The sequence below is a fragment of the Mytilus galloprovincialis genome, chromosome 10 (assembly GCF_965363235.1).
Source record: "Mytilus galloprovincialis chromosome 10, xbMytGall1.hap1.1, whole genome shotgun sequence".
In the NCBI taxonomy this organism is placed as follows: Eukaryota; Metazoa; Mollusca; class Bivalvia; order Mytilida; family Mytilidae; genus Mytilus; species Mytilus galloprovincialis.
In genome coordinates, this window is record NC_134847.1 from 3,912,378 (window position 1) to 3,939,032 (window position 26,655).

Sequence of the window (26,655 nt, forward strand, 5' to 3'; positions counted from 1 at the left end):
ATTCCCAAACAAAACGTCACTCAAAATTTGAAGCATGCCTGAAATATCAGTAATAAGTCCAAAATCATCAATTTTCCGTTAACCTTATTAGAGTACCTGAGATCAACCCCATTTTATTTTTATTTTGAGTTTTGTGTGACTCAGTCTTTATTTTTATAATGTAGTGTTTGGTTTACTGTCTTTTAGTAGATTTATCTTGTTTCTCCTCTTCCATGTTTAAGTTTCGTTCCGCTCTGCTAATTTTTGCTGAAATTACGGGCTTTGGACTTTGATAAATTATTGAAAATTACAGTTATACAGAATTTTTTTCTATACGCCTCCAGATTATGAGCTGTTTTTTTGATATGTTAGACAACCATCATGTTTGTGTCCACATGTGTTTATATTGAAATTGCAGATTTTTCAACTTTTTGGGACGGACCCATTCGTGTCGCTTTGACACATCTAGTTTCAAAGTTAATATATAATAGCTATAAAATAGCAAGTGAATTTTGCCAAGCATGACACATGCAAAAACTCAAAACTCTAAATCATAAGAAGACAGGAAGGGTTTTATTTAAAAGAAAGAAGAATTGACCTTAATTTACACCTCACAGATAACTAAAATTTGGAGAAACACCAACAGATCTAAAAATACTCAGTAGTAGACTCCGGTGCTCAGAAAAGTTTAATCACTTCCTGTTTCATTTATGACATCAGTTTAGAGTCTTTTTAAGTTGATACTGTGTTAATCAAAATTTACCAATTAATTAACGAATGACACCCATTTTTCAACAAATATCACATAACATTGTAACAAATTAAACAACAATCTTCCATATTTTTCAGATAATTCAAGTTCTAGAACAATTAACATAAAATGAGGAAATCCAGTATTGGAGGAAACCGACTGAGTAGTCATGGTAGTAGTAGTAGCAGACGGTCATCTTCTGTGGCCCCTCTCAGAGTACGTAATGACAACACACATAATACACAACACCAGAGTAGACTGTCCTCCGGAACATCTCGGTTGTCATTTGGCAGGTCTGCTAGCAGTGGTTCAGGGAAGAGTCCTTTAGGCAAATTTGGAATGCCAATGGGCAGGTATGTAACATTATTATACGACCGCAAAAAAATTTTGGGATCATATAATGGTATGATGTCATCATCGTTCGAAGACACATTGGTTTCCGGACAATCACTTTAGTTTAAGCAAATAGATCTTTATTAAATTTTTTCAGAAGGTTCAATGCCACAAAAGGAAGGTTGGGATCTATTTCTTGGGATGATGGTCCCAACTGTTTAGGAATTAGGGGCCAAAAGGGGCTCAAAACAAGCATTTTTCTAGTTTCAGGCTAATAACTTGTGTCTAAGTATTTCAATTGCTCTGAAATTATACCACAATGTTTAAAACTACAAGTAGGTCTGATTCATTTTAGGGGTTATGGGGCCAAAGTTTAGGATTTAAGGGCCAAAAACAAGCATTTTTCTAGTTTCCAGACAATAACTTGTGTGTAATTTTATGGATCTCTTTGAAATTGTACCACAATGTTCCATATATCAAAGGGGAGGCTTAGATTAAGTTTTGGGTTAATTGCCCAAAATATATAGGAATTAGGGGCCAAAAAAGGCCCAAAAAGAAGCATTTTTCTAGTTTCCAGGCAATTACTTGTGTTTAAGTGTATGGATCTCTCTGAAATTGTACTACAATGTTCCATACTACAAAGGAAAGAATGGGATTGAGTTTAAAGGTTATTGCTCCAAGGGGGGTTTCATTAAGTGGTAAGTGGGGGGGGGATTTTTTGTTTACAATTTTTTTAAGGGATTCCTTTTTTTCAAATTTCGAAATAAGATTTTTACCACATTTATTTTGTGACAAAAACCTATATTATGTAAAAAATTTGATCACAATCCAAATTCAGACAGTATCAACCTTGAATATTGTGACCAAATTTGCCCCAACTGTTCAGGGTTTCGACCTCTGTGGATGTATAAAGTTGAGCCCTGGAGAGCACTTGGTTTCCTACATTTATTGTATGTTAAAAGAGAGAAAAAAAGATACTAAAGGGATATTCAAACTCACAAGACAAATAAACTGACAACGCCATGGCTAAAAACAAATAAACGATGAAAAGACAAACAGTACACAAAACACAACCTAAAGACTGAGCAAACTAATTGTTTATGTCATTGGGTTGCTGTCTCAATTACAAATATCCCACTTCTGTATTTTCATATAAACTTGTAAGAATCTTTGACCTAATAGTGCTATTGTTATGATTGTTGCACAAGTATTGACAACATAAATTAGGTACTTTCATGCAGTTATGAGCACAATTGTTATTTTACCCCTGAACACAGACCTTACATGTCATACTATTCTAAGCTATTCTGCATATATATTTCATGTTAATTGTTTTCAAATTTCTATGTGTTTCACTTGACAAAGCCATGATAACAAGAAGAGAAGTCCCATATTATACATAGATATCTTCTGATGTTTTTCCAGGTTGGTCTCCGTGGACAGAACTGTGTACCAAAGGACCCCAGACCTGTATCTGATAAATTATTATGTTCTGATGTTTTTCCAGGTTGTCCAGAGGTAGTAGTGTTGGTCTACGTGGACAGAACTGTGTACCAAAGGACCCCAGACCAGTATCTGATAAATTATTATGTTCTGATGTTTTTCCAGGTTGTCCAGAGGTAGTAGTGTTGGTCTACGTGGACAGAACTGTGTACCAAAGGACCCTAGACCTGTATCTGATAAATTATTATGTTCTGATGTTTTTCCAGGTTGTCCAGAGGTAGTAGTGTTGGTCTACGTGGACAGAACTGTGTACCAAAGGACCCCAGACCAGTATCTGATAAATTATTATGTTCTGATGTTTTTCCAGGTTGTCCAGGGGTAGTAGTGTTGGTCTCCGTGGACAGAACTGTGTACCAAAGGACCCCAGACCTGTATCTGATAAATTATTATGTTCTGATGTTTTTCCAGGTTGTCCAGAGGTAGTAGTGTTGGTCTCCGTGGACAGAACTGTGTACCAAAGGACCCCAGACCTGTATCTGATAAATTATTATGTTCTGATGTTTTTCCAGGTTGTCCAGGGGTAGTAATGTTGGTCTCCGTGGACAGAACTGTGTACCAAAGGACCCTAGACCTGTATCTGATAAATTATTATGTTCTGATGTTTTTCCAGGTTGTCCAGGGGTAGTAGTGTTGGTCTCCGTGGACAGAACTGTGTACCAAAGGACCCTAGACCTGTATCTGATAAATTATTATGTTCTGATGTTTTTCTAGGTTGTCCAGGGGTAGTAGTGTTGGTCTACGTGGACAGAACTGTGTACCAAAGGACCCCAGACCTGTATCTGATAAATTATTATGTTCTGATGTTTTTCCAGGTTGTCCAGAGGTAGTAGTGTTGGTCTACGTGGACAGAACTGTGTACCAAAGGACCCCAGACCTGTATCTGATAAATTATTCCAGAGAAATTGTATAAAGAAATTAGTAGAGGTAACATAATTAAAGGATACCTTGTTTAAATAATGGCTTAGTTAAAATTTGTCTTCGTCATCTGCCTAGCTTTAAGGGCATACGATACAGTTTTGATCCCGTATTTACAAGTTGATGAAAATTTGCATATAGGCTATTTTTTACCTAATTAAATCAAATATGTAATAAAAAGTATACCTTCATGTGCTACTTTTTGAGTTAAATGAGGTCGAAATTTTGAATATTTGCTCAAAATTCGGATTCGTGGCCTTATTTTCCCTTTCGAAAGAAAGACATAACTTTTTTGTTTTAAGACATAAACACAAATTGTTTTTTGTTAAATAATTTGTGATTTCTGTATTATATAAGTATTCTAAAAAGTTATGCATTTTTTATTCAGAAATGACTCATATTTATCAAATGGTCATGAATTGAGAAAAAAACGTAATTTTTTGCTGTATATTTATCCAAATTAAAAAAATTGCACTTTTTACAGTTTTATAAAATTTGGTCCACATAATCTCCGGGCAAAATGAAACAAAATGTTGTTTTAAAAAATAAGGGTCCATGCACTCGTTTTCAAATTAAATCAGTTTGAATGATAAAGATCAGTCGAAAAATGCATCTTTTCCCGATAAGTCACAGTTTGACGTCGCGAAAATAACATTTTACGTTAGCAACGTCATTACCTCCCCTGTAACTGTATCGTCTGCCCTTAAATAACAGTTCAGGTGAATTTTGACTTCATCACCTGCCTAGATTTGCATTCCCACTCAAATTGAATCCTCAAATTTTGTCAAAAAGTTAGTTTTCAGAATCTTAGATCAATTATTACCTGCCCCAGAACTTGAATTACTTCTGAATTTGATAATTCAAGTTCAGAAGCTGCATTCATTTTAACATGGAATTGTAGCCAATAGTGGTGAAAGTTGCATTAAACACCAAAAATCAACCAATCAATTGTATAGACTATGTAGTGTATGACAGTCTCATGTTAATTCTTGTTATTACATTTCAGTTTTTATCTGAGAAGTTGTACCCTCACAGTATATCAGATAAATTACTGCAGTCTCCGACCAGCAAAGACTTCTTCAGGATATTTGAGGTAACTATACTGTAGACAATAAGTCCTGGAAGAGTAGGTTTAAAATATTTTATCTTGCTCAATGATTCCCAAACTCTGTCTGACTGACAAAATGTCAACGGTCAGACAAAATCTTTCAAAAAAATTTAATTTGAAAATATAGATTAGAAAAACGTCCCAAAAAAATCTCGGTCAAACAAACCCAAAGACTGTTCAGTAGATGATTCTGAAATTTAATGTATAAGTTTAAGAGAATTTATAATGAGGTCGCTAGTGAGAGCTAAGAAGAAGTTAACATATCAACAAATTTTGTAAGAATACCTTTATTTCTTAAAATTCTAGAAAAATGGACTACAAATGATGTCCAGGTTAAGTATTTGATCAACATAAACTGAACTATTTCACCTGTATAGGAATGTGTTTTTAATGACCCTCACCACTAAAAAAAGACAAAATATAACATTTATTTCTCTTGCTTATGCTTTGGTGAAGAAAGATTCCATTGACTTAATATCAGTTGGAGTTTCTTCCCTTGAGTGCCATGTTTGAGGGCAAACTGGTTGATTTTCTAATTGACATTACCAAATTGACACATTAACTCTGAAAGGTTGCACTTCTGTTAATATAGACAATGTAATTTCCCATAGGATCTCTGATTACACCTAACAAAGTGATGTTTTTGCTATATAAATTTCATTGACTTAATTTTGGTTGGAGTTACTGCCCTTGGATATCATTTTGAGGTAAATTGGTTGATTTTGTTTTTCAATTTACCGAATTGACACATTTAGTATTAAGCATGCCTGTAAGGATGCATGTATGTATAGATTATAACATGCCCTTTTCCATATTGGCCCTGGTATCATCCTGAGACTCCCATATCGGCCTCGAGGCTTTAGCCGAGGGCCGATATGGGTAGAGGGATGATAACCGGGTCAATATGGAAGAGACATGCTATAATCTTTTTATCACATATTTAAGTTCTGCAGAAAAGAGAAAAAAGGTCAATTATAACAATTTAATGATACATAAAAGGTAAAATCTTAAACAATTTATCACGAACGTGTCGTTAAGGATGCAATGACGTCACGTCATTAGGAACAGGGCACAATATCAATATCTCTTTTTTGCCCCGGGCAATTTTGAGGTTATTGCATATGCAAAACCTAAGGTATTCATAACAAATATGTGATAAGTAAATATACACAATGCAATTTCCCATAGGAACTCCTATTACACCTAACACAGTGGCATTTTTACTACATGAATTTCATTAACTTAATTTAGGTTGGAGTTACTTCCCTTGGTAGCCATGTTTGAGGGTAAACTGGTTCATTTTTCTTTTTCAACTTACTTAATTGACACATTTTGTATTAAGCAATCCCGAAAAGATGCACTTCTGTAAATATGGACAATGCAATTTCCCATAGGAGCTCCTATTATGCTAATGCTATGATGTTTTTAAAAAAATCATACCTTGCCCTTGGACTAGAAAATTCACATAAACTATTATTTTTGAAAGGTCTAAATACAGGGTTATGCTATACATATTTTCAATAATTATATGCATGAAACTTTTAAAGAGTTTAAACTTAAACTAAAATTCTGTAATACAACTCTCTTTACCCCCCCCCCCCCCAAGTCCTCCTGAGAATTTAATGTGAGGCCTATCCATCTGTATTTATTCTAAAAAAGGGAAATAAGGCTACTCAAGTTATGTCAATGAAAAAATAATTTTGATAATACAAATTGTCATTTAATTTCTAGTTCATAAATTTATTGATGGTAGACAATTTACGTTTATCTGTAATGTCTCTTTTCTTTTGGTTGTCATGCTCTTCAAATAGATGATATTTATGCCCTTAAAATGTTTGCATACTTTAAAATCTGTGTCATTGGTTCAAGTCATGTAAGAAATACAAAAAAATATGGTACATATTTCAATCCTGAAAAAAATATTTAACACTAATATTTTATATTCAAATTTTACATTACTCCCTGACTGATATGAAATCTAACTCATTTATATAAATGTACTCATTTATCATGTTTATTATTGTTATACTTTTTTTTCCAGTTCCTGTATGGTTTCCTAGTTCCAAAGTTCAAGTTGGATAAGAAGCCAGAAGAACAGATACCTAAGATATTCAAACAGATAGGTTACCCATTCATGATTTCTAAGAGTCAGATGTTTGCCTTGGGATCACCACACACATGGCCACACATATTGGCTGCAGTCTCCTGGCTTGTGGACTTAATCCATGTATGTGTTGTTTTGTAACCAATTGGAATCCTTATTTGTTTTGTCTTGAATACCCCTGTTTACTGTAGATTTTTAATTATTTGTGGAATATGAATTTTCATTGGAATACATGAACCTCAAAGGAGTAGGTCCAGTAAGACCCCTTTTTGGCCCCAAAATACAGCAGTTTTATAAAATTGTTAAAATGTAAACTTTCAGCTAGTTATTTGAAAGTACAATGCTTCTGCTACCTGAAGATGTGCTGTTTTTGACAATACAATGCACATATATCGGGTACTAGCATCATTAAGTCATGCTAAATTACTGAAATCGCCATAATTTGAGCATTTTAGTTAAAATTTTGACGGTTTATGTCTTAAATGAAAGTGGCCGCATCCGTGTTCATTCTTTATATTGAAATGTAAGTTGTATCTGATGATAATACAAACCATATATAAAGGTTGAGGATGAACACGGATGTGGCCACTTTCATTTTTGACAAAAATCATCTGAAAAGTGACATTTTTTGGCATATTTGATAGATTTTTCCACTTTAAGCTTGAATTGGAGCCTTTTTAATGACTAAATCAGTTAAAATCTTTCACATTAACTAATTAAATCCACTGAAATAGACACTTAAGTGTTTAAAAAGTGTCTGAAATCTTTCGTCAGATGAATCTGAAATTTGAGGCCAAAATCGACCCTTACTGGACCTACTCCTTTAAATCTTTTACAAGAAATTGATTTTATATTGGCTTGTACAAGGACTGAAGCAAAACCAAGAAATCAAATATTCATGAACATACAATTTTCCCTCAATACATGAAAATTGGTACACTAGAAAAAGAAGTGACTCCACAGCAGTTGGTACTGTTTTGATTTCCATCAATAAATCAGAAACTATGCAGCAGCAGACCTGCCAACTATCCCGATTTTTGCGGTATCATCCCGATTTTTATCCCTCAACCCGAATCCCGATATCGGGATCGTAAAACTAGTCAAAATCCCGATTTTCACCAAATATACCCGAAAAAATTATTGTTTACCGATTTTGAAGTTTTTCTGTTCAATTTTAAAAAATCTATAATTTTACCTGGGGAGAAATTATGACAAGTTATAACGACCCTACGCTAATCAACAGTCACAACAGGTGTCATAATTAGTGGTTGTATGTAATCAGATTACCTAATGGGTCGTAACAGTCCTCAAAATTAATTTGTATACACAATTTTGGTCAAACAGCCTTTCAATTTTAATCAATTTAACATACAAGCACAATTTGCAACATTTGCCGTAGTTCCACAACAAAATCATAATTAATAGAAAGATGAGAATTGTAATGAACTGATCAAGAAAACATCGTTTATCTTGAAATCTGTTTAATTTTTGAAACCAGACGTCGTGTGTCTGTTGATTTAAAATCGACGCCATTTTGTATTCACTTCTACTGTGTTACTGTGTTACTGTATAAGCCTCCGCCGGTAAGAGCACCTCTGAATACAAAAAAAGATAACTCAAATTTTATCTATTTTCTCATTGATACTGATAAGACCATAAGTAAGACTAAATCAAAATCTGTCTTCATCCTTCTAACTTTAGGACATGTAGTTTTAGGTCTTTTGAGTCAAGGTTCATAGATAAGAAGGTCTTTGGAGTGGGAAAAGGGGGGTCTCTACTTAGAATCCTTTATTCTTAATGCCATTTTTCTCTATTCTTCAGTTATTTTGTCAATTTTTTAATTTAATAGTACAAGAATCATGCAAATAAAAGAAATCAAGGCCTACAAGCTCATCATTAGAATACTAAAAGAAAAAAGAAGAGAACTTAGATTATTTTAGGAGTAAAAAACAATGCACACAGAAAAGTCGCTAAAATTATAACCCTTAAAAATCTGGTCCCGCGCTAAATCCCCCATGGAGATTTTCAAAAGTTGGCAGGTCTGCAGCAGATTTCTGCAGCTTATAAGAACCAGTCCAAATATTGATTGCATGAAAAAGTGCTACATGATACATGTCACTCAAATAAAAATAAAAAAATAGCATTTTACATTTTGATAGCATTATTTTCATTTTATAGAGTTACAAAAACTAGCATTTGTGTTTTAAATTGTTGAACATTCCCAAGAATAAATGCAAAAAATTTACAGTTTATTGTTGAAGGTAATATTTTGTATAATTATGCTCAATTTAATATATACATGTACTTCATGTATACTAGGCTTCTATGGTTGAGTGGTATAAGTACTTGCACTATTGTATCACTAGCCAGTCAACACTGAGATTGTGAGTTAGAATCCCACTTGGGGCAGATGCACTCGGTTCATGGCATGGTTCTCTCTCTCCAGCTTCCTCCAGCAATAAAAATTGACTTCCATCAAATAGAACAAAAGTGTTGAAAGTGACATTAAACATTAACTAATCAATAATAATACTTGATATTCTGATTTTCCTTAATAAAGCTGCTACCGTCATGTATGTCTCAATTTTATCTATAAGAAAAAATAATTACAAAAAATATTTGACATAGCATGAACAGATCGCACCAATCACTAGCAAACAAAAAAGAGACTAAAACAAAGACAAATAACAACAAACTTTACATGGTCTAAATGCCCAGACTTTGTACAGACATAAAAAAGGACAGGATAGACAAGTTTGGAATTTGCATACAAAAACTCCCCTCTTTCTATTTTGAAGGCACCATAAAAAAAAACTTGCACATTCCTGCTACAAATAGAATGACCACTTTTACAACTTTGTTCCACAAAAATTAAAATAGATATATAGAGACAAATTCCATACTAGTTTAAAATTAAGATGAATATGTTTTTCAAGGAGCTTGATCACTCATTTTTGGCTCTGGGAATCTGAAAAAAATTAATTGAATTGCCAAAATTTTGTTTAGAAAGGCTCAATCATAGATACCACATACTTTTTATTTCAGTGAGGAGAAACTCTGTCTAGCTCTATAGATACCACGTGTTTTTTATTTCAGTCAGGAGAAACTCTGTCTAGCTCTATAGATACCATCATGTTCCCGCCAGATGACGATTTTGATACAAAGTCTGAGAAGAAGGTATTATATTATTTAACATGGAGATTTTTATTGCAGAGTTATGTCAGCTTTTTTAACTTTTTCTGTTTATTGTCAAGATTTGAGCTCAGTTGTCATTAAAAGCAGTGTTATCCAAAAACCTTCAATTTTACTTGCTCAAAAGAATTGACCAGCCAAATTTTACATAGAATTTAATTTTCTATTGTATTCATCTGCATTTTTCGGTTGAATCTGAATTTATTAGAATCCTATGCTGTTTCAATTAATTAATTCCAGAACTTTGATTAGGGAATTACTTTTCAACTTTGCATTGGGGAAAAAAACATTTTTGAAAAAAAACATTTGTTGGCAAATCTTTTCATTAAGAATATTTTTTATATTAATTACCATAATCTCTCCCCTCCCTCTTTTTGAGTAAAATTACTGTTTCCTAAATATTATTTGTAATTGTGATTTTAGATAGAGTTTGATTACATAGAGTCTACATATGTGGCCTACATGAGAGGACAAGATACATTTGAAGAATATGATGATAAACTGGCTGATGTTTTAAGTAAGTTTACTGCTATTCTCCTTACCATACAAGCAGCATTTAGTGAGTAAAAGGAAAAACTGGTCAGCTTGGATTAGAAAAGTGTTTTCTTTCTAACTGTTACTTTGCGGCGCCATAAAAATAAATATGCTTGTTTGCCCTAAACCTACCTACTCAGAAAATATCTGCCTACTGAAAATCTTTTATTATCCTCATGTGAAGTTTTTTTTTGTTTAAGATAGGCATGAAGACTTAAAAACACCTGACACTTCAATTTTTCTTTGCATCTATTTTTAGAACAGAAATATTATGGTATATCTGGAGGGAAAGAGACATTAGAAAAGGAAAACAGAAGGTTGTTACAAGAACTTGAGGTTCTGGAACAAGATAGTGTAAGTGAACTAGAGTACACAAATATTGTCCATTTTGATGGAGTTATTTCCCTTTACTGGATGGCAAGGGTGCACAAATAGCTTGATAAACCAATCTAATTGGACTTGTTATACTTGTTGCTATATTTTATAATAATTTGATATCTGAATTCCTATTAACTAATAGATATAGGAAGATGTGGTATGCGTGCCAATGAGACAACTCTCCATCCAAATAACAATTTATAAAAGTAAACCATTATATGTAAATGTACGGTCTTCAACACAGAGCCTTGGCTCACACTGAATAACAAGCTATAAAGGGCCCCAAAATTACTAGTGTAAAACCATTCAAATGGAAAAAAACAACGGTATAATCTATATAAAAAAAAACGAGAAACGAGAGACACGTATAAATTACATATGACAACTACTGTACATCAGATTCCTGATTCTTGATCCTAAGTCTTGATTAACTCATTACATCTACTCAGGATCTTAATAAGCTCATTTCAAATTGAGAATGGAAACGGGTAATGTCTCACAGAGACAACAATTGATCAAAGAGGAGATAACAGCAGTTTGCACTGTTTGTTCAGAAGATCAGGTAAGGACTTTTTTGGCTTAAGATTCAAAATAAATCTGATGTCTACTTCAGTCGATTCAATTAGTTTATAAATAAACTTTGAACTTGTCAAGTCATTAAAGGCACTCAAATTCAAGCTTTATTATGAAAAATCTATCAAATATGTTATAAAACTTCCCTTTTCAAATGGATTATGTTTAAAATGAAAGGCTCTGTATTCATGTTCAGATTCAACCTTTATATATATATATATGTTATGTGTTATCCCTAAATACAAAAATATGCTTCAAATATTAAGACTGAAAACAAGTGTGTCAACTTCCAGTTTAGACAAAAACAGTTTTGAAATGAGCACAAATGCTAAAATTGTGAAGATTTCTGAATTTTTGCATGAATTAATGATGCTAGTACCTGATGCATGTGCAAAAAACCCGGCCCATATTTATGTAGGAAATGTGAGATACTTTCCAATTTTAAGCTAAAAGTTAACAATTTAACAAATTTGTAAAAATTCTATATTTTTGGGCCAAAAAGGGTTCTTACTGGGCCTACTCCTTTGTAAAATAAGAATATCAACCAGTTTGTGCTAAAATACACTGATCTGACTTTACTGTTGTCTTATTCATGTTGTTACTATTCACTCCTTATTAAAAGGTTAAATATAAAATTGAGAATGGAAATGGGGAATGTGTCAAAGAGACAACAACCCGCCCAAATAAAAAACAACAGCAGAGGGTCACCAACAGGTCTTCAATGTAGCGAGAAATTCCCGCACCCGGAGGCGTCCTTCAGCTGGCCCCTAAACAAATATATACTAGTCCAGTGATAATGAACGCCATACTAATTTCCAAATTGTACACAAGAAACTAAAATTAAAATAATACAAGACTAACAAAGGCCAAAGGCTCCTGACTTGGGACAGGCGCAAAAATGCGGCGGGGTTAAACATGTTTGTGAGATCTCAACCCTCCCCCTATACCTCTAACCAATGTAGTAAAGTAAACGCATAACAATACGCACATTAAAATTCAGTTCAAGAGAAATCCAAGTCTGATGTCAGAAGATGTAACCAAAGAAAATAAACAAAATGACAATAATACATAAATAACAACAGACTACTAGCAGTTAACTGACATGCCAGCTCCAGACTTCAACTAAACTGACTGAAAGATTATGATTTCATCATATGAACATCAGGCACAATCCTTCCCGTTAGGGGTTTAATATCATACCATCATAACATATATGAGAAGAACATAACCCGTGTCATGCCAACAACTGTTTTTAGAATAAATGTGTTTAGTTCCGATGCAAAGACCTTATCAGTGACTCAATATTAACGCCAAAATATGCAATCTTTAATGACTTGACAACAGTATCGTAATTATATCCCTTCTTAATAAGTCTATTCAAAGGTTTTGTAAGTTTCTGGGGTGAATACTGACACCTTTGTGCTTTATAAAGAATATTACCATAAAAAATTGGATGTGAAATACCTGAACATATTAAAAGTCTGCATGTTGAGCTATATTTACGAATAATGTCTTTATACCGATGATAAAATTTAGTAAATGTTTTGACTAGTTTGTGATATCGAAAACCCTGGTGTAATAATTTTTCAGTAATACATAAATTTCTCTCGTTAAAATCTAAAACATTGTTACATACACGAGCGAATCGTACAGGTTGAGATATATAAACACCGTAAGATGGTGACAAGGGAACGTCACCATCTAAAAACGGATAATTAACGATAGGAAATGAAAAATCATCCCTTTTATCATAAATTTTAGTATTCAGCTTTCCATTAGTGATATAGATATCAAGATCGAGAAAAGGGCAGTGGTCATTGTTAGTATTAGCTTTATTTAAAGTAAGTTCAACAGGATAAATTTCATTAATATACATACTGAAGTCGTCATTATTGAGAGCCAAAATATCATCCAAATATCTAAAAGTATTATTAAATTTGTTTATCAGATGTTGTTTCAATGGGTCTTTGCTTATTTTTGTCATAACTTGTAACTCATAACAATACAAAAACAGGTCCGCAATAAGTGGTGCACAGTTAGTCCCCATTGGAATTCCGATAATCTGACGATATACGGAATCCCCAAAGCAAACAAAAATGTTATCTAGTAAAAATTCAAGGGCATATATAGTATCAAAGCATGTCCAATTAACATAGTTTTGCCTTTCCATTGTTGATGGGAGAAAAAGCACCATCTTGTTAAACTTGTATTAATTAATTATCTGCAATTGGTTTCAGGATAAATTAAGAAGTCTGCAAGAAAAAGAACATTCTCTTAAGTCTGATATAAAGATATTCGAGTCCTATATAAATGAATTAGAGATTCACAGACAAAATCAAGAAATTATTTACAAAGAGGCAGAGGATTCACATACAAATACAGGTATTTAGACAGAGGATTCACATACAAATACAGGTAGTTCGACTTAAATTATAATAATAATAATAATAATAATAATAATTCTTTATTTAAAGAGGGTTACACAGTTAGCTATAAAGCTAATCTTCCCTGAGGCCCTCATGAAATACAATGAAATATAACAAACAATTACAAAATATCAAACAGATTATAGAGGATTCACATACAAATACAGGTAGTTAGACTTAAATTATAGAGGATTCACATACAAATACAGGTAGTTAGACTTAAATTATACATTAATTACTGGGCTAGAACTATTCACAAATACAGGTAGTTAGACTTAAATTAGACATTAATTACTGGGCTAGAACTATTCACATACAAATACAGGTATTTAGACTTAAATTATACATTAATTACTGGGCTAGAACTATTCACAAATACAGGTAGTTAGACTTAAATTATACATTAATTACTGGGCTAGAACTATTCATAAATACGGGTATTTAGACTTAAATTATTCATTAATTACTGGGCTAGAACTATTCACAAATACAGGTATTTAGACTTAAATTATACATTAATTACTGGGCTAGAACTATTCACAAATACAGGTATTTAGACTTAAATTGTACATTAATAACTGGGCTAGAACTATTCACAAATACAGGTATTTAGACTTAAATTATACATTAATTACTGGGCTAGAACTATTCACAAATACAGGTAGTTAGAATTAAATTATACATTAATTACTGGGCTAGAACTATTCACAAATACAGGTAGTTAGACTTAAATTATACATTAATTACTGGGCTAGAACTATTCACAAATACAGGTAGTTAGACTTAAATTATACATTAATTACTGGGCTAGAACTATTCACAAATACAGGTAACTTGGCTTGATCTGATAACGCCATTGCAAAGAAAGAATAGGACATGCAGAATAACCATAGTACTGTGAATTCATTATACCGGTAATTCGTTGATACCAATTTTCGTGAATACAGTCGAACCACGAAACCAAATGTTCAACAAATATCATCTTTTCAATAGGCTTTGTATACAGAGATTTTCATTTCTTTTATGTTTGTCCATTTTACATTTATCAGAGATATGAGCTCTTTCGAAAAATGAGTAACTTTAATAATGTCAATCTTGATGTCCTACTACAGGGTTGCTCAGACTTTAATGTTGATGAAAACACAGACATATTTACATATGTACAACAATATATTCATGAAACTGGAAGATTTTTATAATATTTCATATGATACTATACTGTTTAGAAATCGGCTTATAACCACAGTGTACCACTCTTTAGTCTTAATTAAAGACAAACCTAACTTTTAACACACAAAAAACAACCAATTGTGTTTAGCATCTTTTTGCAAATAAATTTATATATATTTTATTTTATTTTTTGTATTAGTAATTATATTTTCAAAAATCAAGAAATTAATTGTCATGTAATAAGATGGTACACTAAATTAATTATGTATTGCAAAAAAGGGCCAATCAATTCTTGTTATTCATATAAATAGAACAACTTTGTTGCAGTGAGTTTGTGAATTCGAGTAAAAAATCACTTAATGATCTACTTGATTCCTAACCAACACTTATTAATGTGGTATAAAATTCGACACCACCTTCAGTAGGTCTTGCTTTGACTTTGTTAACATAGTTATTTATATATATACGTATACACAATAAAATACTTCAAGAAGTGGGGGAATTGCCTCCCCTGACTCACTGCAACAACGTATGATCTATTAACTTATCAGAAAATTATATACTATCATGCATGTTATTCAATCCATCTTGTATGGGAAAGGATTTGTATAGGCACTGCCTTTTGTCCAATCCCTTTGTTTAAATGTACATTTGATATTTGAACAATAAAATATTTTGAATTGATACAGAGATTGGCAAAACAAGGAAATCCAATATCCATGAATATGCAAGTTTTCAGCAATCCACGAAAATTGATATCCACGAAAATAAATGAATCCACAAAACACAACATTCAAAATATAAAGACTGATCGACACAGGCAACACAAACCCCAACACAAACTGGGGGGTGATCACAGGTGCTCTGGAAGGGTAAGCAGACCCTGTTCCACATGTGGCACCTGTAAATAGTTTTTGTCGAGCCTGCAACTTTTGTTGCAGAAAGCTCGACATAGGGATAGTGATCCGGCGGCGGCGTTAGCTCACTTCTTAAAAGCTTTATATTTTAGAAGGTAGAAGACCTGGATACTTCATACTTTGTATATAGATGCTTCATGTTACGAAGTTTCCGTCAGTCACATGTCCAATGTCCTTGACCTCATTTTCATGGTTCAGTGACCACTTGAAAAAAAAGTTCAAATTTTTTTGTAATGTTGAATTCTCTCTTATTATAAGTAATAGGATAACTATATTTGATATGTGCGTACCTTGCAAGGTCCTCATGTCTGTCAGACAGTTTTCACTTGACCTCGACCTCATTTCATGGATCAGTGAACAAGGTTAAGTTTTGGTGGTCAAGTCCATATCTCAGATACTATAAGCAATAGGGCTAGTATATTCGGTGTATGGAAGGACTGTAAGGTGTACATGTCCAACTGGCAGGTGTCATCTGACCTTGACCTCATTTTCATGGTTCAGTGGTTATAGTTAAATTTTTGTGTTTTGGTCTGTTTTTCTCATACCATATGCAATAGGTCTACTATATTTGTTGTATGGAATGATTGTAAGGTGTACATATCTAGCGGGCAGATGTCATGTGACCCTGACCTCATTTTCATGGTTCAGTGGTCAAAGTTAAGTTTTTGAGTTTTGGGCTTTTTATCTAATACTATATGCCATAGGTCAACTATATTTGGTGTATGGAAATATATTATGATCTTTATGTCAGTCACGCAGGTTTTATTTGACCCTGACCTCATTTTCACGGTTCATTGCACAATGTTAACTTTTTGTGTTTTGGTCTATTTTTCTTAAACTATAAGTAATGGGTCAACTATATATGTTGTATAGAAGCATTGTTAGCTGTACATGTCTGCCTGGCATGTTTCATCTGACCTTGACCTCATTTTCAAGGTTCATTGGTCTTTTGGTTTTAGTTATCTTGGTTAATGTTAAGTTTATGTGACAGTTGTAATAAAGCTTAGCTTTATACCTAGGACTATCAACATAATATCAATGATTAGTATAGAAGGCGAGACATTTCAGCGTGTGCACTCTTGTTTAGACAGTTTTTCTATGAATTAATAACATGAGTATTGTAACATATATATATATAGAAAATTTAATGGTAGAATTATACACAAATAACGGTAACTTGCCAAGAATGATACACATACACACAGGTCACTTACTTGAAATTATACATATATAGCATGTACAGTTCAAATTGTTTAGATTTTGCATTATTTTGTCATTTAACTGAATTTAGTTGCATTCCATGTCTGTATTCTTACTTATGAAAAGATGGAGTTGTTCACCAAACAAGCATTCTTTTTATCAAAGTACATAATTCTATTTTTAAATATGAGATAATTGAAATTGTATTGGATTTTAGTGTCATAACTTCTCTTTATGTGCAATTAAAGGAATGAAACCAGACATACAATTTTATAAGCATCATTTATCAAGGGACATGAGAAACACATGATTTCTTGCCTGATAGAGAAGAAAAGTGACCCTAACCCCTAATTAGAACTTACTGTAAATTCACAAATTATTTCTATGTGTTTATTATCACGAGAAAAATCAACAGGGTTATAATCACAATAATTTAAACTTGCATGTTGAATTTTAATAAATTAATTAATTAGGATTTTTCTCAATATGGCAAACATTAAAATTGCATATATAGTTAAATAAATGCATTTAAGTCTCAAATGATAAAATCGCAATAATAAATGCGAGCAATCATTTCTGAGTTATTTCATTTTCATAGAATATGTAGTGAAATATATTTCTCATTACAGCTGCAGAATATGATGAATGTTTGCACCAGCTACAGAGAATGAAGTCAATTTACGAGACTCAAGAGTTTAGTTCTGCCGATATTGATAGAATCAAGGCTAGCGGCATGGAATTAAAACGTCAGATTGATGAGATGGAGAACAGAGGGGCTAATGTAGACCAGGACATCTGGAGTGTGGAGATGAAACTTTCTAAGGAGAGAGAAAAGGTGAAGAATCTTTGTCAAAAGTTATGCCCCCTTTTCACTGAATGTGACCTACTGTATTAGACTTAACACTGGATTATTTTTTTTTATTATTCAACAATATATTGCTGTTAACAATTTACTTCACTAGTCTATCAATCCACTGGATTTGAACTAGCATGAGCAACATGACAGAAATTGAGATCACCCCTGATTTTTGGTGGGGTTATTTTTCTTTATCCTGCAATTGGGTGTCCTACTATACAGATACAGCCCTACAGATATCGCTATGCTGTATCTGTATACTATACAGATATCGCTTTAAAGCTCCGCCCACTGCCGGACTGAGTATTGTTTGAACTTGTGTGACCTCAGAATGTGTATTCCAGTTTCATTCCAATGACGATGACAATTGTCGATTTCAAAACATGAATGTGTATGATGTGTTACAAAATCAATTTCAGCATGCATGTTTAGTAAATGTCAAGTCTGAAGCGTAGGACAACTTGTACACTTCTGTTTCAAATTTGACAATGTTTTGTTATTTGTTTTTACTGTTGAAATTAGTAGTTATGTTAAAATAGATAATTATTCACCTTGAGCGATGTATTATTGTTGACCATTCTTTTTTGGTGAACCTGTCTTCAGCGTAATGTGTGATTTTGATATTACTACGCGGGCCTCATGGGATTGCAAATCAAAAATAAATGCTAAATATGTTAGTTTTTGTGTCTTTCAAAACACAAACAATATACAGAATTAATTGCAGGATAAAGACAATAACTGTTTAGTGTCTTTCAATATCAGCTGTATTTGTACTCGGCTCGAAACAGGTGTAGTAGCTCGCTAAAAGCTCGCATACACCTTGTTTCCTAGCCTCGTACAAATACAGCTGATATTTAAAGACACTAAACAGTTATTGTCTATGTCTTGTGTTTTGTGTACTGTTGTTAGTCTTTTGGTCTGTTTTGTTTTTTAGCCATAGCCTTGTCAGTTTATTTTGAACAAATAAGTTTGAACGTCCCTGTGGTATTGGTTGCAGGATGTGGCATGATATATTTTATGAGAACACTTGATTTATTGTATTTCTTTTTACATCAGTTTTCATTGAGTTGTCTTTCTTGGTAATAGATACTCCGTTTATAGGGTGTGATTTTTATATAGCTAGCTTTTTTATGAGCAAAATTTGTATGTATTTTATTATACCCTGCTTTAAAAAAGTGGGGTATACTGTTTTACCTTGGTTCGTCCATCCCATGAATATTTTCATCGCATCTTTCTCAGAAACCACATTACAAGCATTTCTGAAATTTGGTTTTAGGGTTTATATAAGTCAGTTATACCGTGTGATGCATACCTGCCAACTGTCACTATTTGCAGGGGATTTCCCCCATGGAGGCTCCCCAGTGGAAATTTTATAAGAGCAAATTTGTCCACTATTTTAAAGAAAACAATTGATTTAACAATGGCTATGAGCTTGTTAAAGCATGAAGAAACCAAAAAACCACATTAGAATATATTTGAAGGCCCCCTTGAAGGTTTTGTAGGACTACAAGAACCATCTCTCATGTAAAACCCCCATTGGCATTTTAAAAAGTTGGCAGGTATGGTGATGCGTTTTCAGATTCATCTCTTAATAACTTCCTATTCAATACTATTTTTGTGAAAATAAGTTTTACAGTGGCTTGACTGTTAGTGTGTTGCTCTCCACCAATTGCAACTCATTTAAAATTCTGACCAAATTGCAATTTGTTTTATTAAACCAAACTGTTCAACTGGTCTGAATTTTGAACAAATTATTCAGTCAAAATGTGAAAGTGCCAGGTGATAAAATAAAACATACTTACAATCCTAAATGATCTTTGTCCATTTCAATGTTGATGTGACAAAATCAGTCGAACAGTTTGTGTAGGCATATTATTATAGTCATTACCATGCAAAAGGTGAACTGTTGTAATTTTGAATTGCTATAAAAATGTCCAAACTAAGCTTTCATATAATTTTTCCTATGAAAAGTCTTCTCTATTCATAAGAATCAGACATCATTTTAAATAAAATATCATATTCAGTAAAATCAAGTCCTGTCAATATATGTTAGCTGATGGTACATACAAAATATGAAAATTACATTAAACGCCATTAACCAATTATTTAAATTCATTTGTCTGAATCTTGTATGGAGTTGTTGGAGTTGTACTTTAAATTTTATATGTGTATAATTTCAGTTTGAACAGAGCTTACTACAGTACAATAAACTAGCCCAGCAGTTAAAGTCATCAGATGTGGACTTTCAGATTGGCTTCTTGGATGCCAGTGCTTTGGAAAGACTCAGAGATGTAATCAAGGTAAGATTGGTGGGAAAATTTCAGTGATTATAACATCATCTTAACACTGAGGTTGTGAGATTTAAAAATTTTACAGATTGTGTTGTCGCTGTAATTTTAGATTTTACAGTATGTGTATATCATGGATTTGAATGTTGCTATTTCTAATCTTTTTATGCTCCTCTTAGTGGCATTATTTTTTGTTAGGTCTGTGTGTCCTTTCATCCATCTGTTCCACTTCAGGTTAAAGTTTTTGGTCAATGTAGTTGTTGATGAAGTAGAAAGTCCATCAACTTGATACCTAGTATACATGTTCCTTATGATATGATCTCTCTAATTTTGATGCCAAATTAGAGTTTGACCCCAATTTCACAGTCCACTAAGCATAGAAAATGATAGTGCAAGTGAGGCATCCATAGACTAGGCCAAGGTTTTTTTATTTGTTGGTTTACGGATCCGCCGACCCGATTTTGCCGATGTTCAGAATAAAAATAAAATTTACTTTTCATGCTTTTTTATTCCCACCAACCTTAACAAATGCATTATCCTTGAAAAAAAAATAAGTTTATCTTTTTTATAAAATGAAATGCATTAATCATTAACAAAATTGATAACACTTTCTCTTGTGAAAAAAATCGAACTTCCAGTTTACGTTTCTAAAAATAGACAAATCAATTATAACTGACCTTGAAATGTCGTTTGCGCAAATCGTTTTGCAGAACGAAACCTGTGTTTAAGACCAATTACACAATTAGTTCGTTTCCCTTATTTGTCATCAGTCCGTTCATCAGAGACTGCATCATCTCATAGAAATAGACTTGTCCAAATTTGGACAGGTGGAATACATCAAGTAAAAGTATAGAACATTAACAAATCATTTGGAATTTTCTTGTTTGATAGATAATAAAAAAAAAAATCGGCCATTTGGATAAAAAACGGGAATGCATGACTACAGATTTACCCGATATTCTCGTTTCTCCAGTGGACGAGTCTATTACGTTTTTTGACACGTGTGTTCAAACTTATTTTCGTACGACATTTTTACATTTTTTTCTAAATCATTTTTTCATGATGGAGATCATTATTCACCAAGTTTTCTGGAATTGATTAAGAGCTACACGAATCTGTTTTACTTGTTTTTGAAGTGACGATTTAATTTCATCTTTGTCCCTGCACCCCCTTTTTTAACTGGATATTATTAGACAATGTCATGCGATGTTTATGACAGCTGAGCAATAATATTTTATCGAACTAAAATTCAAGAAATTATGACAAAATAGCATAACAGACATATTGTTAGAAAGGTAAAATATATATTTATTTTGCATATTTTTCTGTCTTGAAAGATGTTTTTTTTTCTTTTTTTTCCCGACTGACCAACCTGACTTTTATATGGGGAATATCTGTAAACCAACAAAGTAAAAAACAGTGGCCCTACGGACACATTCTTGTTGCAGACAGCAATTCTCATCTACAGATTATGAAACTAACAAACAAAAAATGTATTTAAAGAAACCCAAAACATCAAACAGGTTGTCTTCAAGGCAAATTTAACATTTGTTTAAAACACAAATATGACAAGGTAAAGATATATCCAAAGCAAAAGAGACAGCATATACCAAGGGGACTTTAAAAACTAAAAAAAATATATACAAGATATACAAAAAAGGAGGAAAATGAAAACAACCATGTCTACAGAACACTTCATAGAAAACAAAAGACTTAAAAATTTGAACCCAAACAAACTTTGAAAATGATCTCATGTGCTCCAGACTGTAAACTGAAAATGATCTCATGTGCTCCAGACTGTAAACTGAAAAGGATCTCATGTGCTCCAGACTGTAAATAAAACAGATCCTGCTTCACGAATGCAACCTGTTGTGTTTCTAATGGTAAGGCCAAATAAAAATATATGTGTGGTTCCAGTAACCCTACCGTCCCTACTTTTTCGTCTTAAAGTTAGCCTACCCTAAAGATTTTATTGTCATTTTTCATTAAGCACTGTTAATCAGAATGTTGCTTTCATAGACTCAATGTAAAAAAAAGTAAAAAAAAAAAAAAAAATCCCTACCTACCTACCCTAACTTTTGTTCAGACGTAACTGGAACCACACATACTTTTTTATTTGGCCTAAGACAAATTTGGAGATCCGTCTTATTCTGTAATATAAGTTGAAATGTATAATATTATTTGAACATGATAAGACTTAAAAATCATGACTTTATTTCAGCCTTCTGTTGTCAAATGTAGTAAACAGTGTCAGGATTTCATCATAAAGAAAACGTCAGAAAAAATAACCAATCTTGATTCTCTAGAGCAGGTTAGTACATTATGGTCATATCATTTCAAATCATTATTCAAATTAGTACAGTCAAACCTGTCTATAAATGGCATCTCTATTGAGAAAAAACAGTCTGGTCAGGTCACCATCTTCTTATCTTTTTGTGATACTTTTGCCTTTTTGGATCTCAATGCCAAGGTCACCTCACTTTAAGGGTTAGTTTCCTCTGGACCTGTGACCTTTATAAACATGTTTGCTGTACATTCAAAGAAAGGAAGACATAGTTATTTGTATTTCACTAACAGTTTTGTTAACAATTTGAAAATGACCTCAACAAGTCTCAACTTTCTAAAAAGCTGTGGACTGCTTTGCTCTATTCTAATTTAAGGTACAGTAGACTCCACCTAATCTGATATCGGCTAAACAGATATATTGGCTATTGTAATATCATTTTAAAACACCAAACTCTTTCTTTTGTGTTAAATGCTAATTTTATCGTGTAATTGAATATTGGATATAAGAATTTCTCTAATTCTATGGAAATTTATTCCTTTCCGAAGCCATTGTATAAAAAAATTTAATCAACGTGTGGTTGCTGGTGATCTCAAAAGATCATTGGATGATTTTAAGGGTCATGACCTTTTTAGCTTCTGAATCAAAATATGCTAACAGGATTTTCGGTTAACAAAAAAAGAAAATGTATTTTTTAATCATTAGAGAAACAGATTCTTACATAGTTACTGGAGGATTATCGGATTTATCCAATCTCAATAGTTAAATTATAAATTTTAAAGTCCTCACCCAGGCGGTCGGACTTTAAACTTGATAATTTAACTATCAAGATTGGATAAATCCGATAATCCACTGGTATCAATGTAAGAATCTATATATATATTGGCAAGTAGGATAAGAATATTCAGAAAATTTTGTTCAAAACCATGCACAATCGGATATTTTCAATGTTTGGGAAATAGACCCAGAAGGTAGAAATTACAATCTTGCAGACAAAGAACTTTTTTTTTTTATTACATGACTTCATACAACACTAACACTCATTTCATAATACTTTAAACCCATGCCTTGATTTTTGGAAAATGACGCAGTCATTGTTCCATAACTGCCGACCTGATTTCTCTGCCTACCGCGCTTGGTTTCGTATTTACTAATTTCAATACAAACTGGAATGTGCTTGTGTTCCTTATCATTATGCATGAGCATTGTGTAGTAATCAGCCAGGAACCAGTTTACAAACTAACTGGTTTCTGTTTGTATTCCACTACAGTCGAACAAAGTGTTGTAGTTTGACAGGAACCAGTCCAGAATTTTGTAAACTACAAAACGTAATCGGTTATTATCATTCCGTTTTGGTGTTTCATACCGACTTATATGGTTTGAATAAGCTTAAGACCCTTCAAACATTAATGTGATAGGTATATTAAAGACTGTTTTACAAAAGGATGAAACTGTTTTGCTTTAAAAGTCGTACTATAGTGATATATGTTATGTACGGATTTCCACTTTCACCGGTTAATTTCTTCTTTTACACGTGCTTTTGAAACTTCCTGTTTAAACAGAATACAGAATTAAACATCGCAAGTTTTAAAATTGTTTTTTGAGTGAATTAAACTTATTTTAACAATCACGAAGCGTTCGGGAATCATTTCAAGCAGTTTCTCCTTCTCTTTGATGATGGAAAATTTGTTTTCTCAAGAAAATACCGCAAACGATCGCAGAGGAATTGAAACGTACAAGTCAAGTCGGCACCTGGTTAAATTGGCATCTAGTCAAATCGGCACCTATTTGACGTCAATTCGGCTTCCAATAATATTTATTATAATATTTTCTATTCAATTAATTAATAACTGTTACCAAGTACATAGTGAATATTAGGTAAACAACGAAACCAAAGTGAATATGTTGTTGTGTATAAAAGTAAACAACGAAGCTATTGTTTTAACCATTAGACAATTATTAAAATTAAATGGAAAACTATGAGTCCCTTTCAATAAATCAAACTTTCATGCCAAATAATTAGCAAATTTAAGGTGTTTTTTTTCAGTAATGTTTAAACAGCATTAAACAAACAATCCTGTAAAAGACTCAACTGGTTAAATAATGCATAAAAATATCCAATATCTCATGTATTAGTCCAAATAATAATGACGTCTGACAAGGCTATTTTATTTTTTTCTGGGACGCCTTCCTAAGACGTTCGTAGGAAGGCTTTCTAAGAAGGCGTCCCAGAAAAAAATTAACATAGCCTTGTGGTCATAGGAAGGTGTCCCAGAATAAAATTTAAAAAGCCTTGCCAGACGTAATAATTATTTTGACTACTCATATATATCATTAAAAATACACCAAAAAATTCATGTAGTTGAGAAAAATAAATACATACAAAATGTACATGAACATCCAAAAAAGTGAAAGTTAGTATTAACTCTTTTTGCTTTAAAAATTTACAACTGCATTTAAGTATTGAATGCTTTTTTTTTGTAAATTCATTGAGATGTAAAAGCGTTGACCGAAGTACTTTTTGTATGAAGCGCCTAAGCGTAAGCGCTTCATTCTAAAAATGTGCAAACGGTCAATGCTTTTGCAACCCTATGAGGTTACAAAAAGAAACATTCAATACTTATAATTACTTTTTTTAGCTAGGATCATGAAAACACGAATTTTATAACTTTTTTATTCAATTCATCTGTGCACTTTATTGTGGGACCACGTGTTATCATGAATGAAAAGTTTTATTGAGTGATGCAATTGCTTGAGGAATAACATGTGATGTGCAGTTAGCCAATCAGAATAAAGTATTATAATGAAACATATATCAAATGTAATTATAACAAAATACATTACGTTGTAAGAGTTATCTCCCCAAATACTGTTTTTCTTGTGGCCACCTCTCCTTCGTAACCGTAAAAGATTTTATTTTACCAAATTGCTCGTTACATATATTAAGGATAAGAATATTCGTTTGAACCATAGCTCTATGGGGACTCCATATGAGAGTTATTCCCCCTTTTTCATTTGATTCAAGCGATATGCATTTTCAACTGGTAAACCATAACTGATAGAGACCTAGGGTCTTCATGAGGTCATTGGTACTTAAAATGAAAATGAGGTCAATGTCAAAGGTCAAGGTCATATTATAAATTTTGATTTTGGCTTATTTTCACTTCTTTTCAAATACCGTATGACATTTTGACAAATAATTTTACATGTCCTTACTTGTATATTTTGGTTGAAAGGCTGCGCATACAATAAAAGGGAGTTTTTGTCCATCTTACATTTAAAATTACGCGTCAAGTGGTAGTACTCATTAACCAAACATATTAAAGACCTAGGATATTTTGATTCAAGGTCCATGGTTTGTGACCTTGAAATTGAGGTCAAGGTCATAGGTTAATAGGACGTCATAAAGCCATAAGAAACTAACATTTTAAACTGATTTTTCATATTTCAATATAAAAATAGATCTTTTCTAGTGGAAAGACTTCAATTGTTCTCTGAACAATTTGTTTTTAATTTACTTCATATTTTGTGGGAGAAGGGGGTTCAGACTATGTGGTATCAGGTCTGTTTGCGCCCAATACACTTTCGCACCTCGCACGTTCACACCCAAGGTCTGTTCGCACTCTACTCATTCGCGCCCAATTTTAATTCAAATTCAAGTTGAATAATTGGAAAATCATGATTGTTGTTTTAAATTGCTTTGGTGTAAATACTGAATGTATTTATAGCTTGGTATGAGTAAAACATTGAAGATTTTAAAGGAAAACACAAAAGATAATTGTTTTTAAGCCCTTTGATCTGAAACAATAAAATATAGGAACCAAAATATAGCAATCCACTATTATAACCAAAACATGATAAAATTAAACACACAGAAAAAAAATTAGTCAGAATCTCACTTCATTATGAAAGAGATCAATGAAACAAAGTATAGCAATACACTGACCAAAACATGATTAAGAGTTATTCAACGCTAAATAAAACGTTGACAAAATACCACTTTATTTAGAAAGGATTATTATTATCTTTAACAATACGCTATCCAAAACATGATTAAGATTTATTCAACACAAAAAAAAAATGCTGTCTCACTTTATTTTGAGACAATGACAACAATTATACTTATAAGAAAACACTTGCTTAC

At 32.6% G+C, this 26,655-nt stretch overlaps 1 protein-coding gene across 2 annotated transcripts in view; it reads left to right on the forward strand.

The window, feature by feature from the left end:
- LOC143049672 (kinetochore protein NDC80 homolog) overlaps positions 1–26,655 on the forward strand; it is a 79,044-nt gene that overhangs the window by 46,879 nt on the left and 5,510 nt on the right. The window contains exons 3-14 of one of the 2 annotated variants that reach the window (XM_076223317.1): positions 829–1,083; positions 3,177–3,187; positions 3,390–3,490; positions 4,488–4,574; positions 6,631–6,816; positions 9,790–9,870; positions 10,309–10,402; positions 10,679–10,773; positions 13,608–13,752; positions 17,713–17,918; positions 20,120–20,239; positions 22,449–22,538. In XM_076223317.1, coding sequence (XP_076079432.1) covers positions 860–1,083; positions 3,177–3,187; positions 3,390–3,490; positions 4,488–4,574; positions 6,631–6,816; positions 9,790–9,870; positions 10,309–10,402; positions 10,679–10,773; positions 13,608–13,752; positions 17,713–17,918; positions 20,120–20,239; positions 22,449–22,538 — 1,440 coding nt within the window. In that variant the 5' untranslated portion in view covers positions 829–859. Of the gene's footprint in view, positions 1–828; positions 1,084–3,176; positions 3,188–3,378; positions 3,491–4,487; positions 4,575–6,630; positions 6,817–9,789; positions 9,871–10,308; positions 10,403–10,678; positions 10,774–13,607; positions 13,753–17,712; positions 17,919–20,119; positions 20,240–22,448; positions 22,539–26,655 lie in introns of both variants that reach the window. The other variant, XM_076223316.1, reaches the window with a different exon arrangement.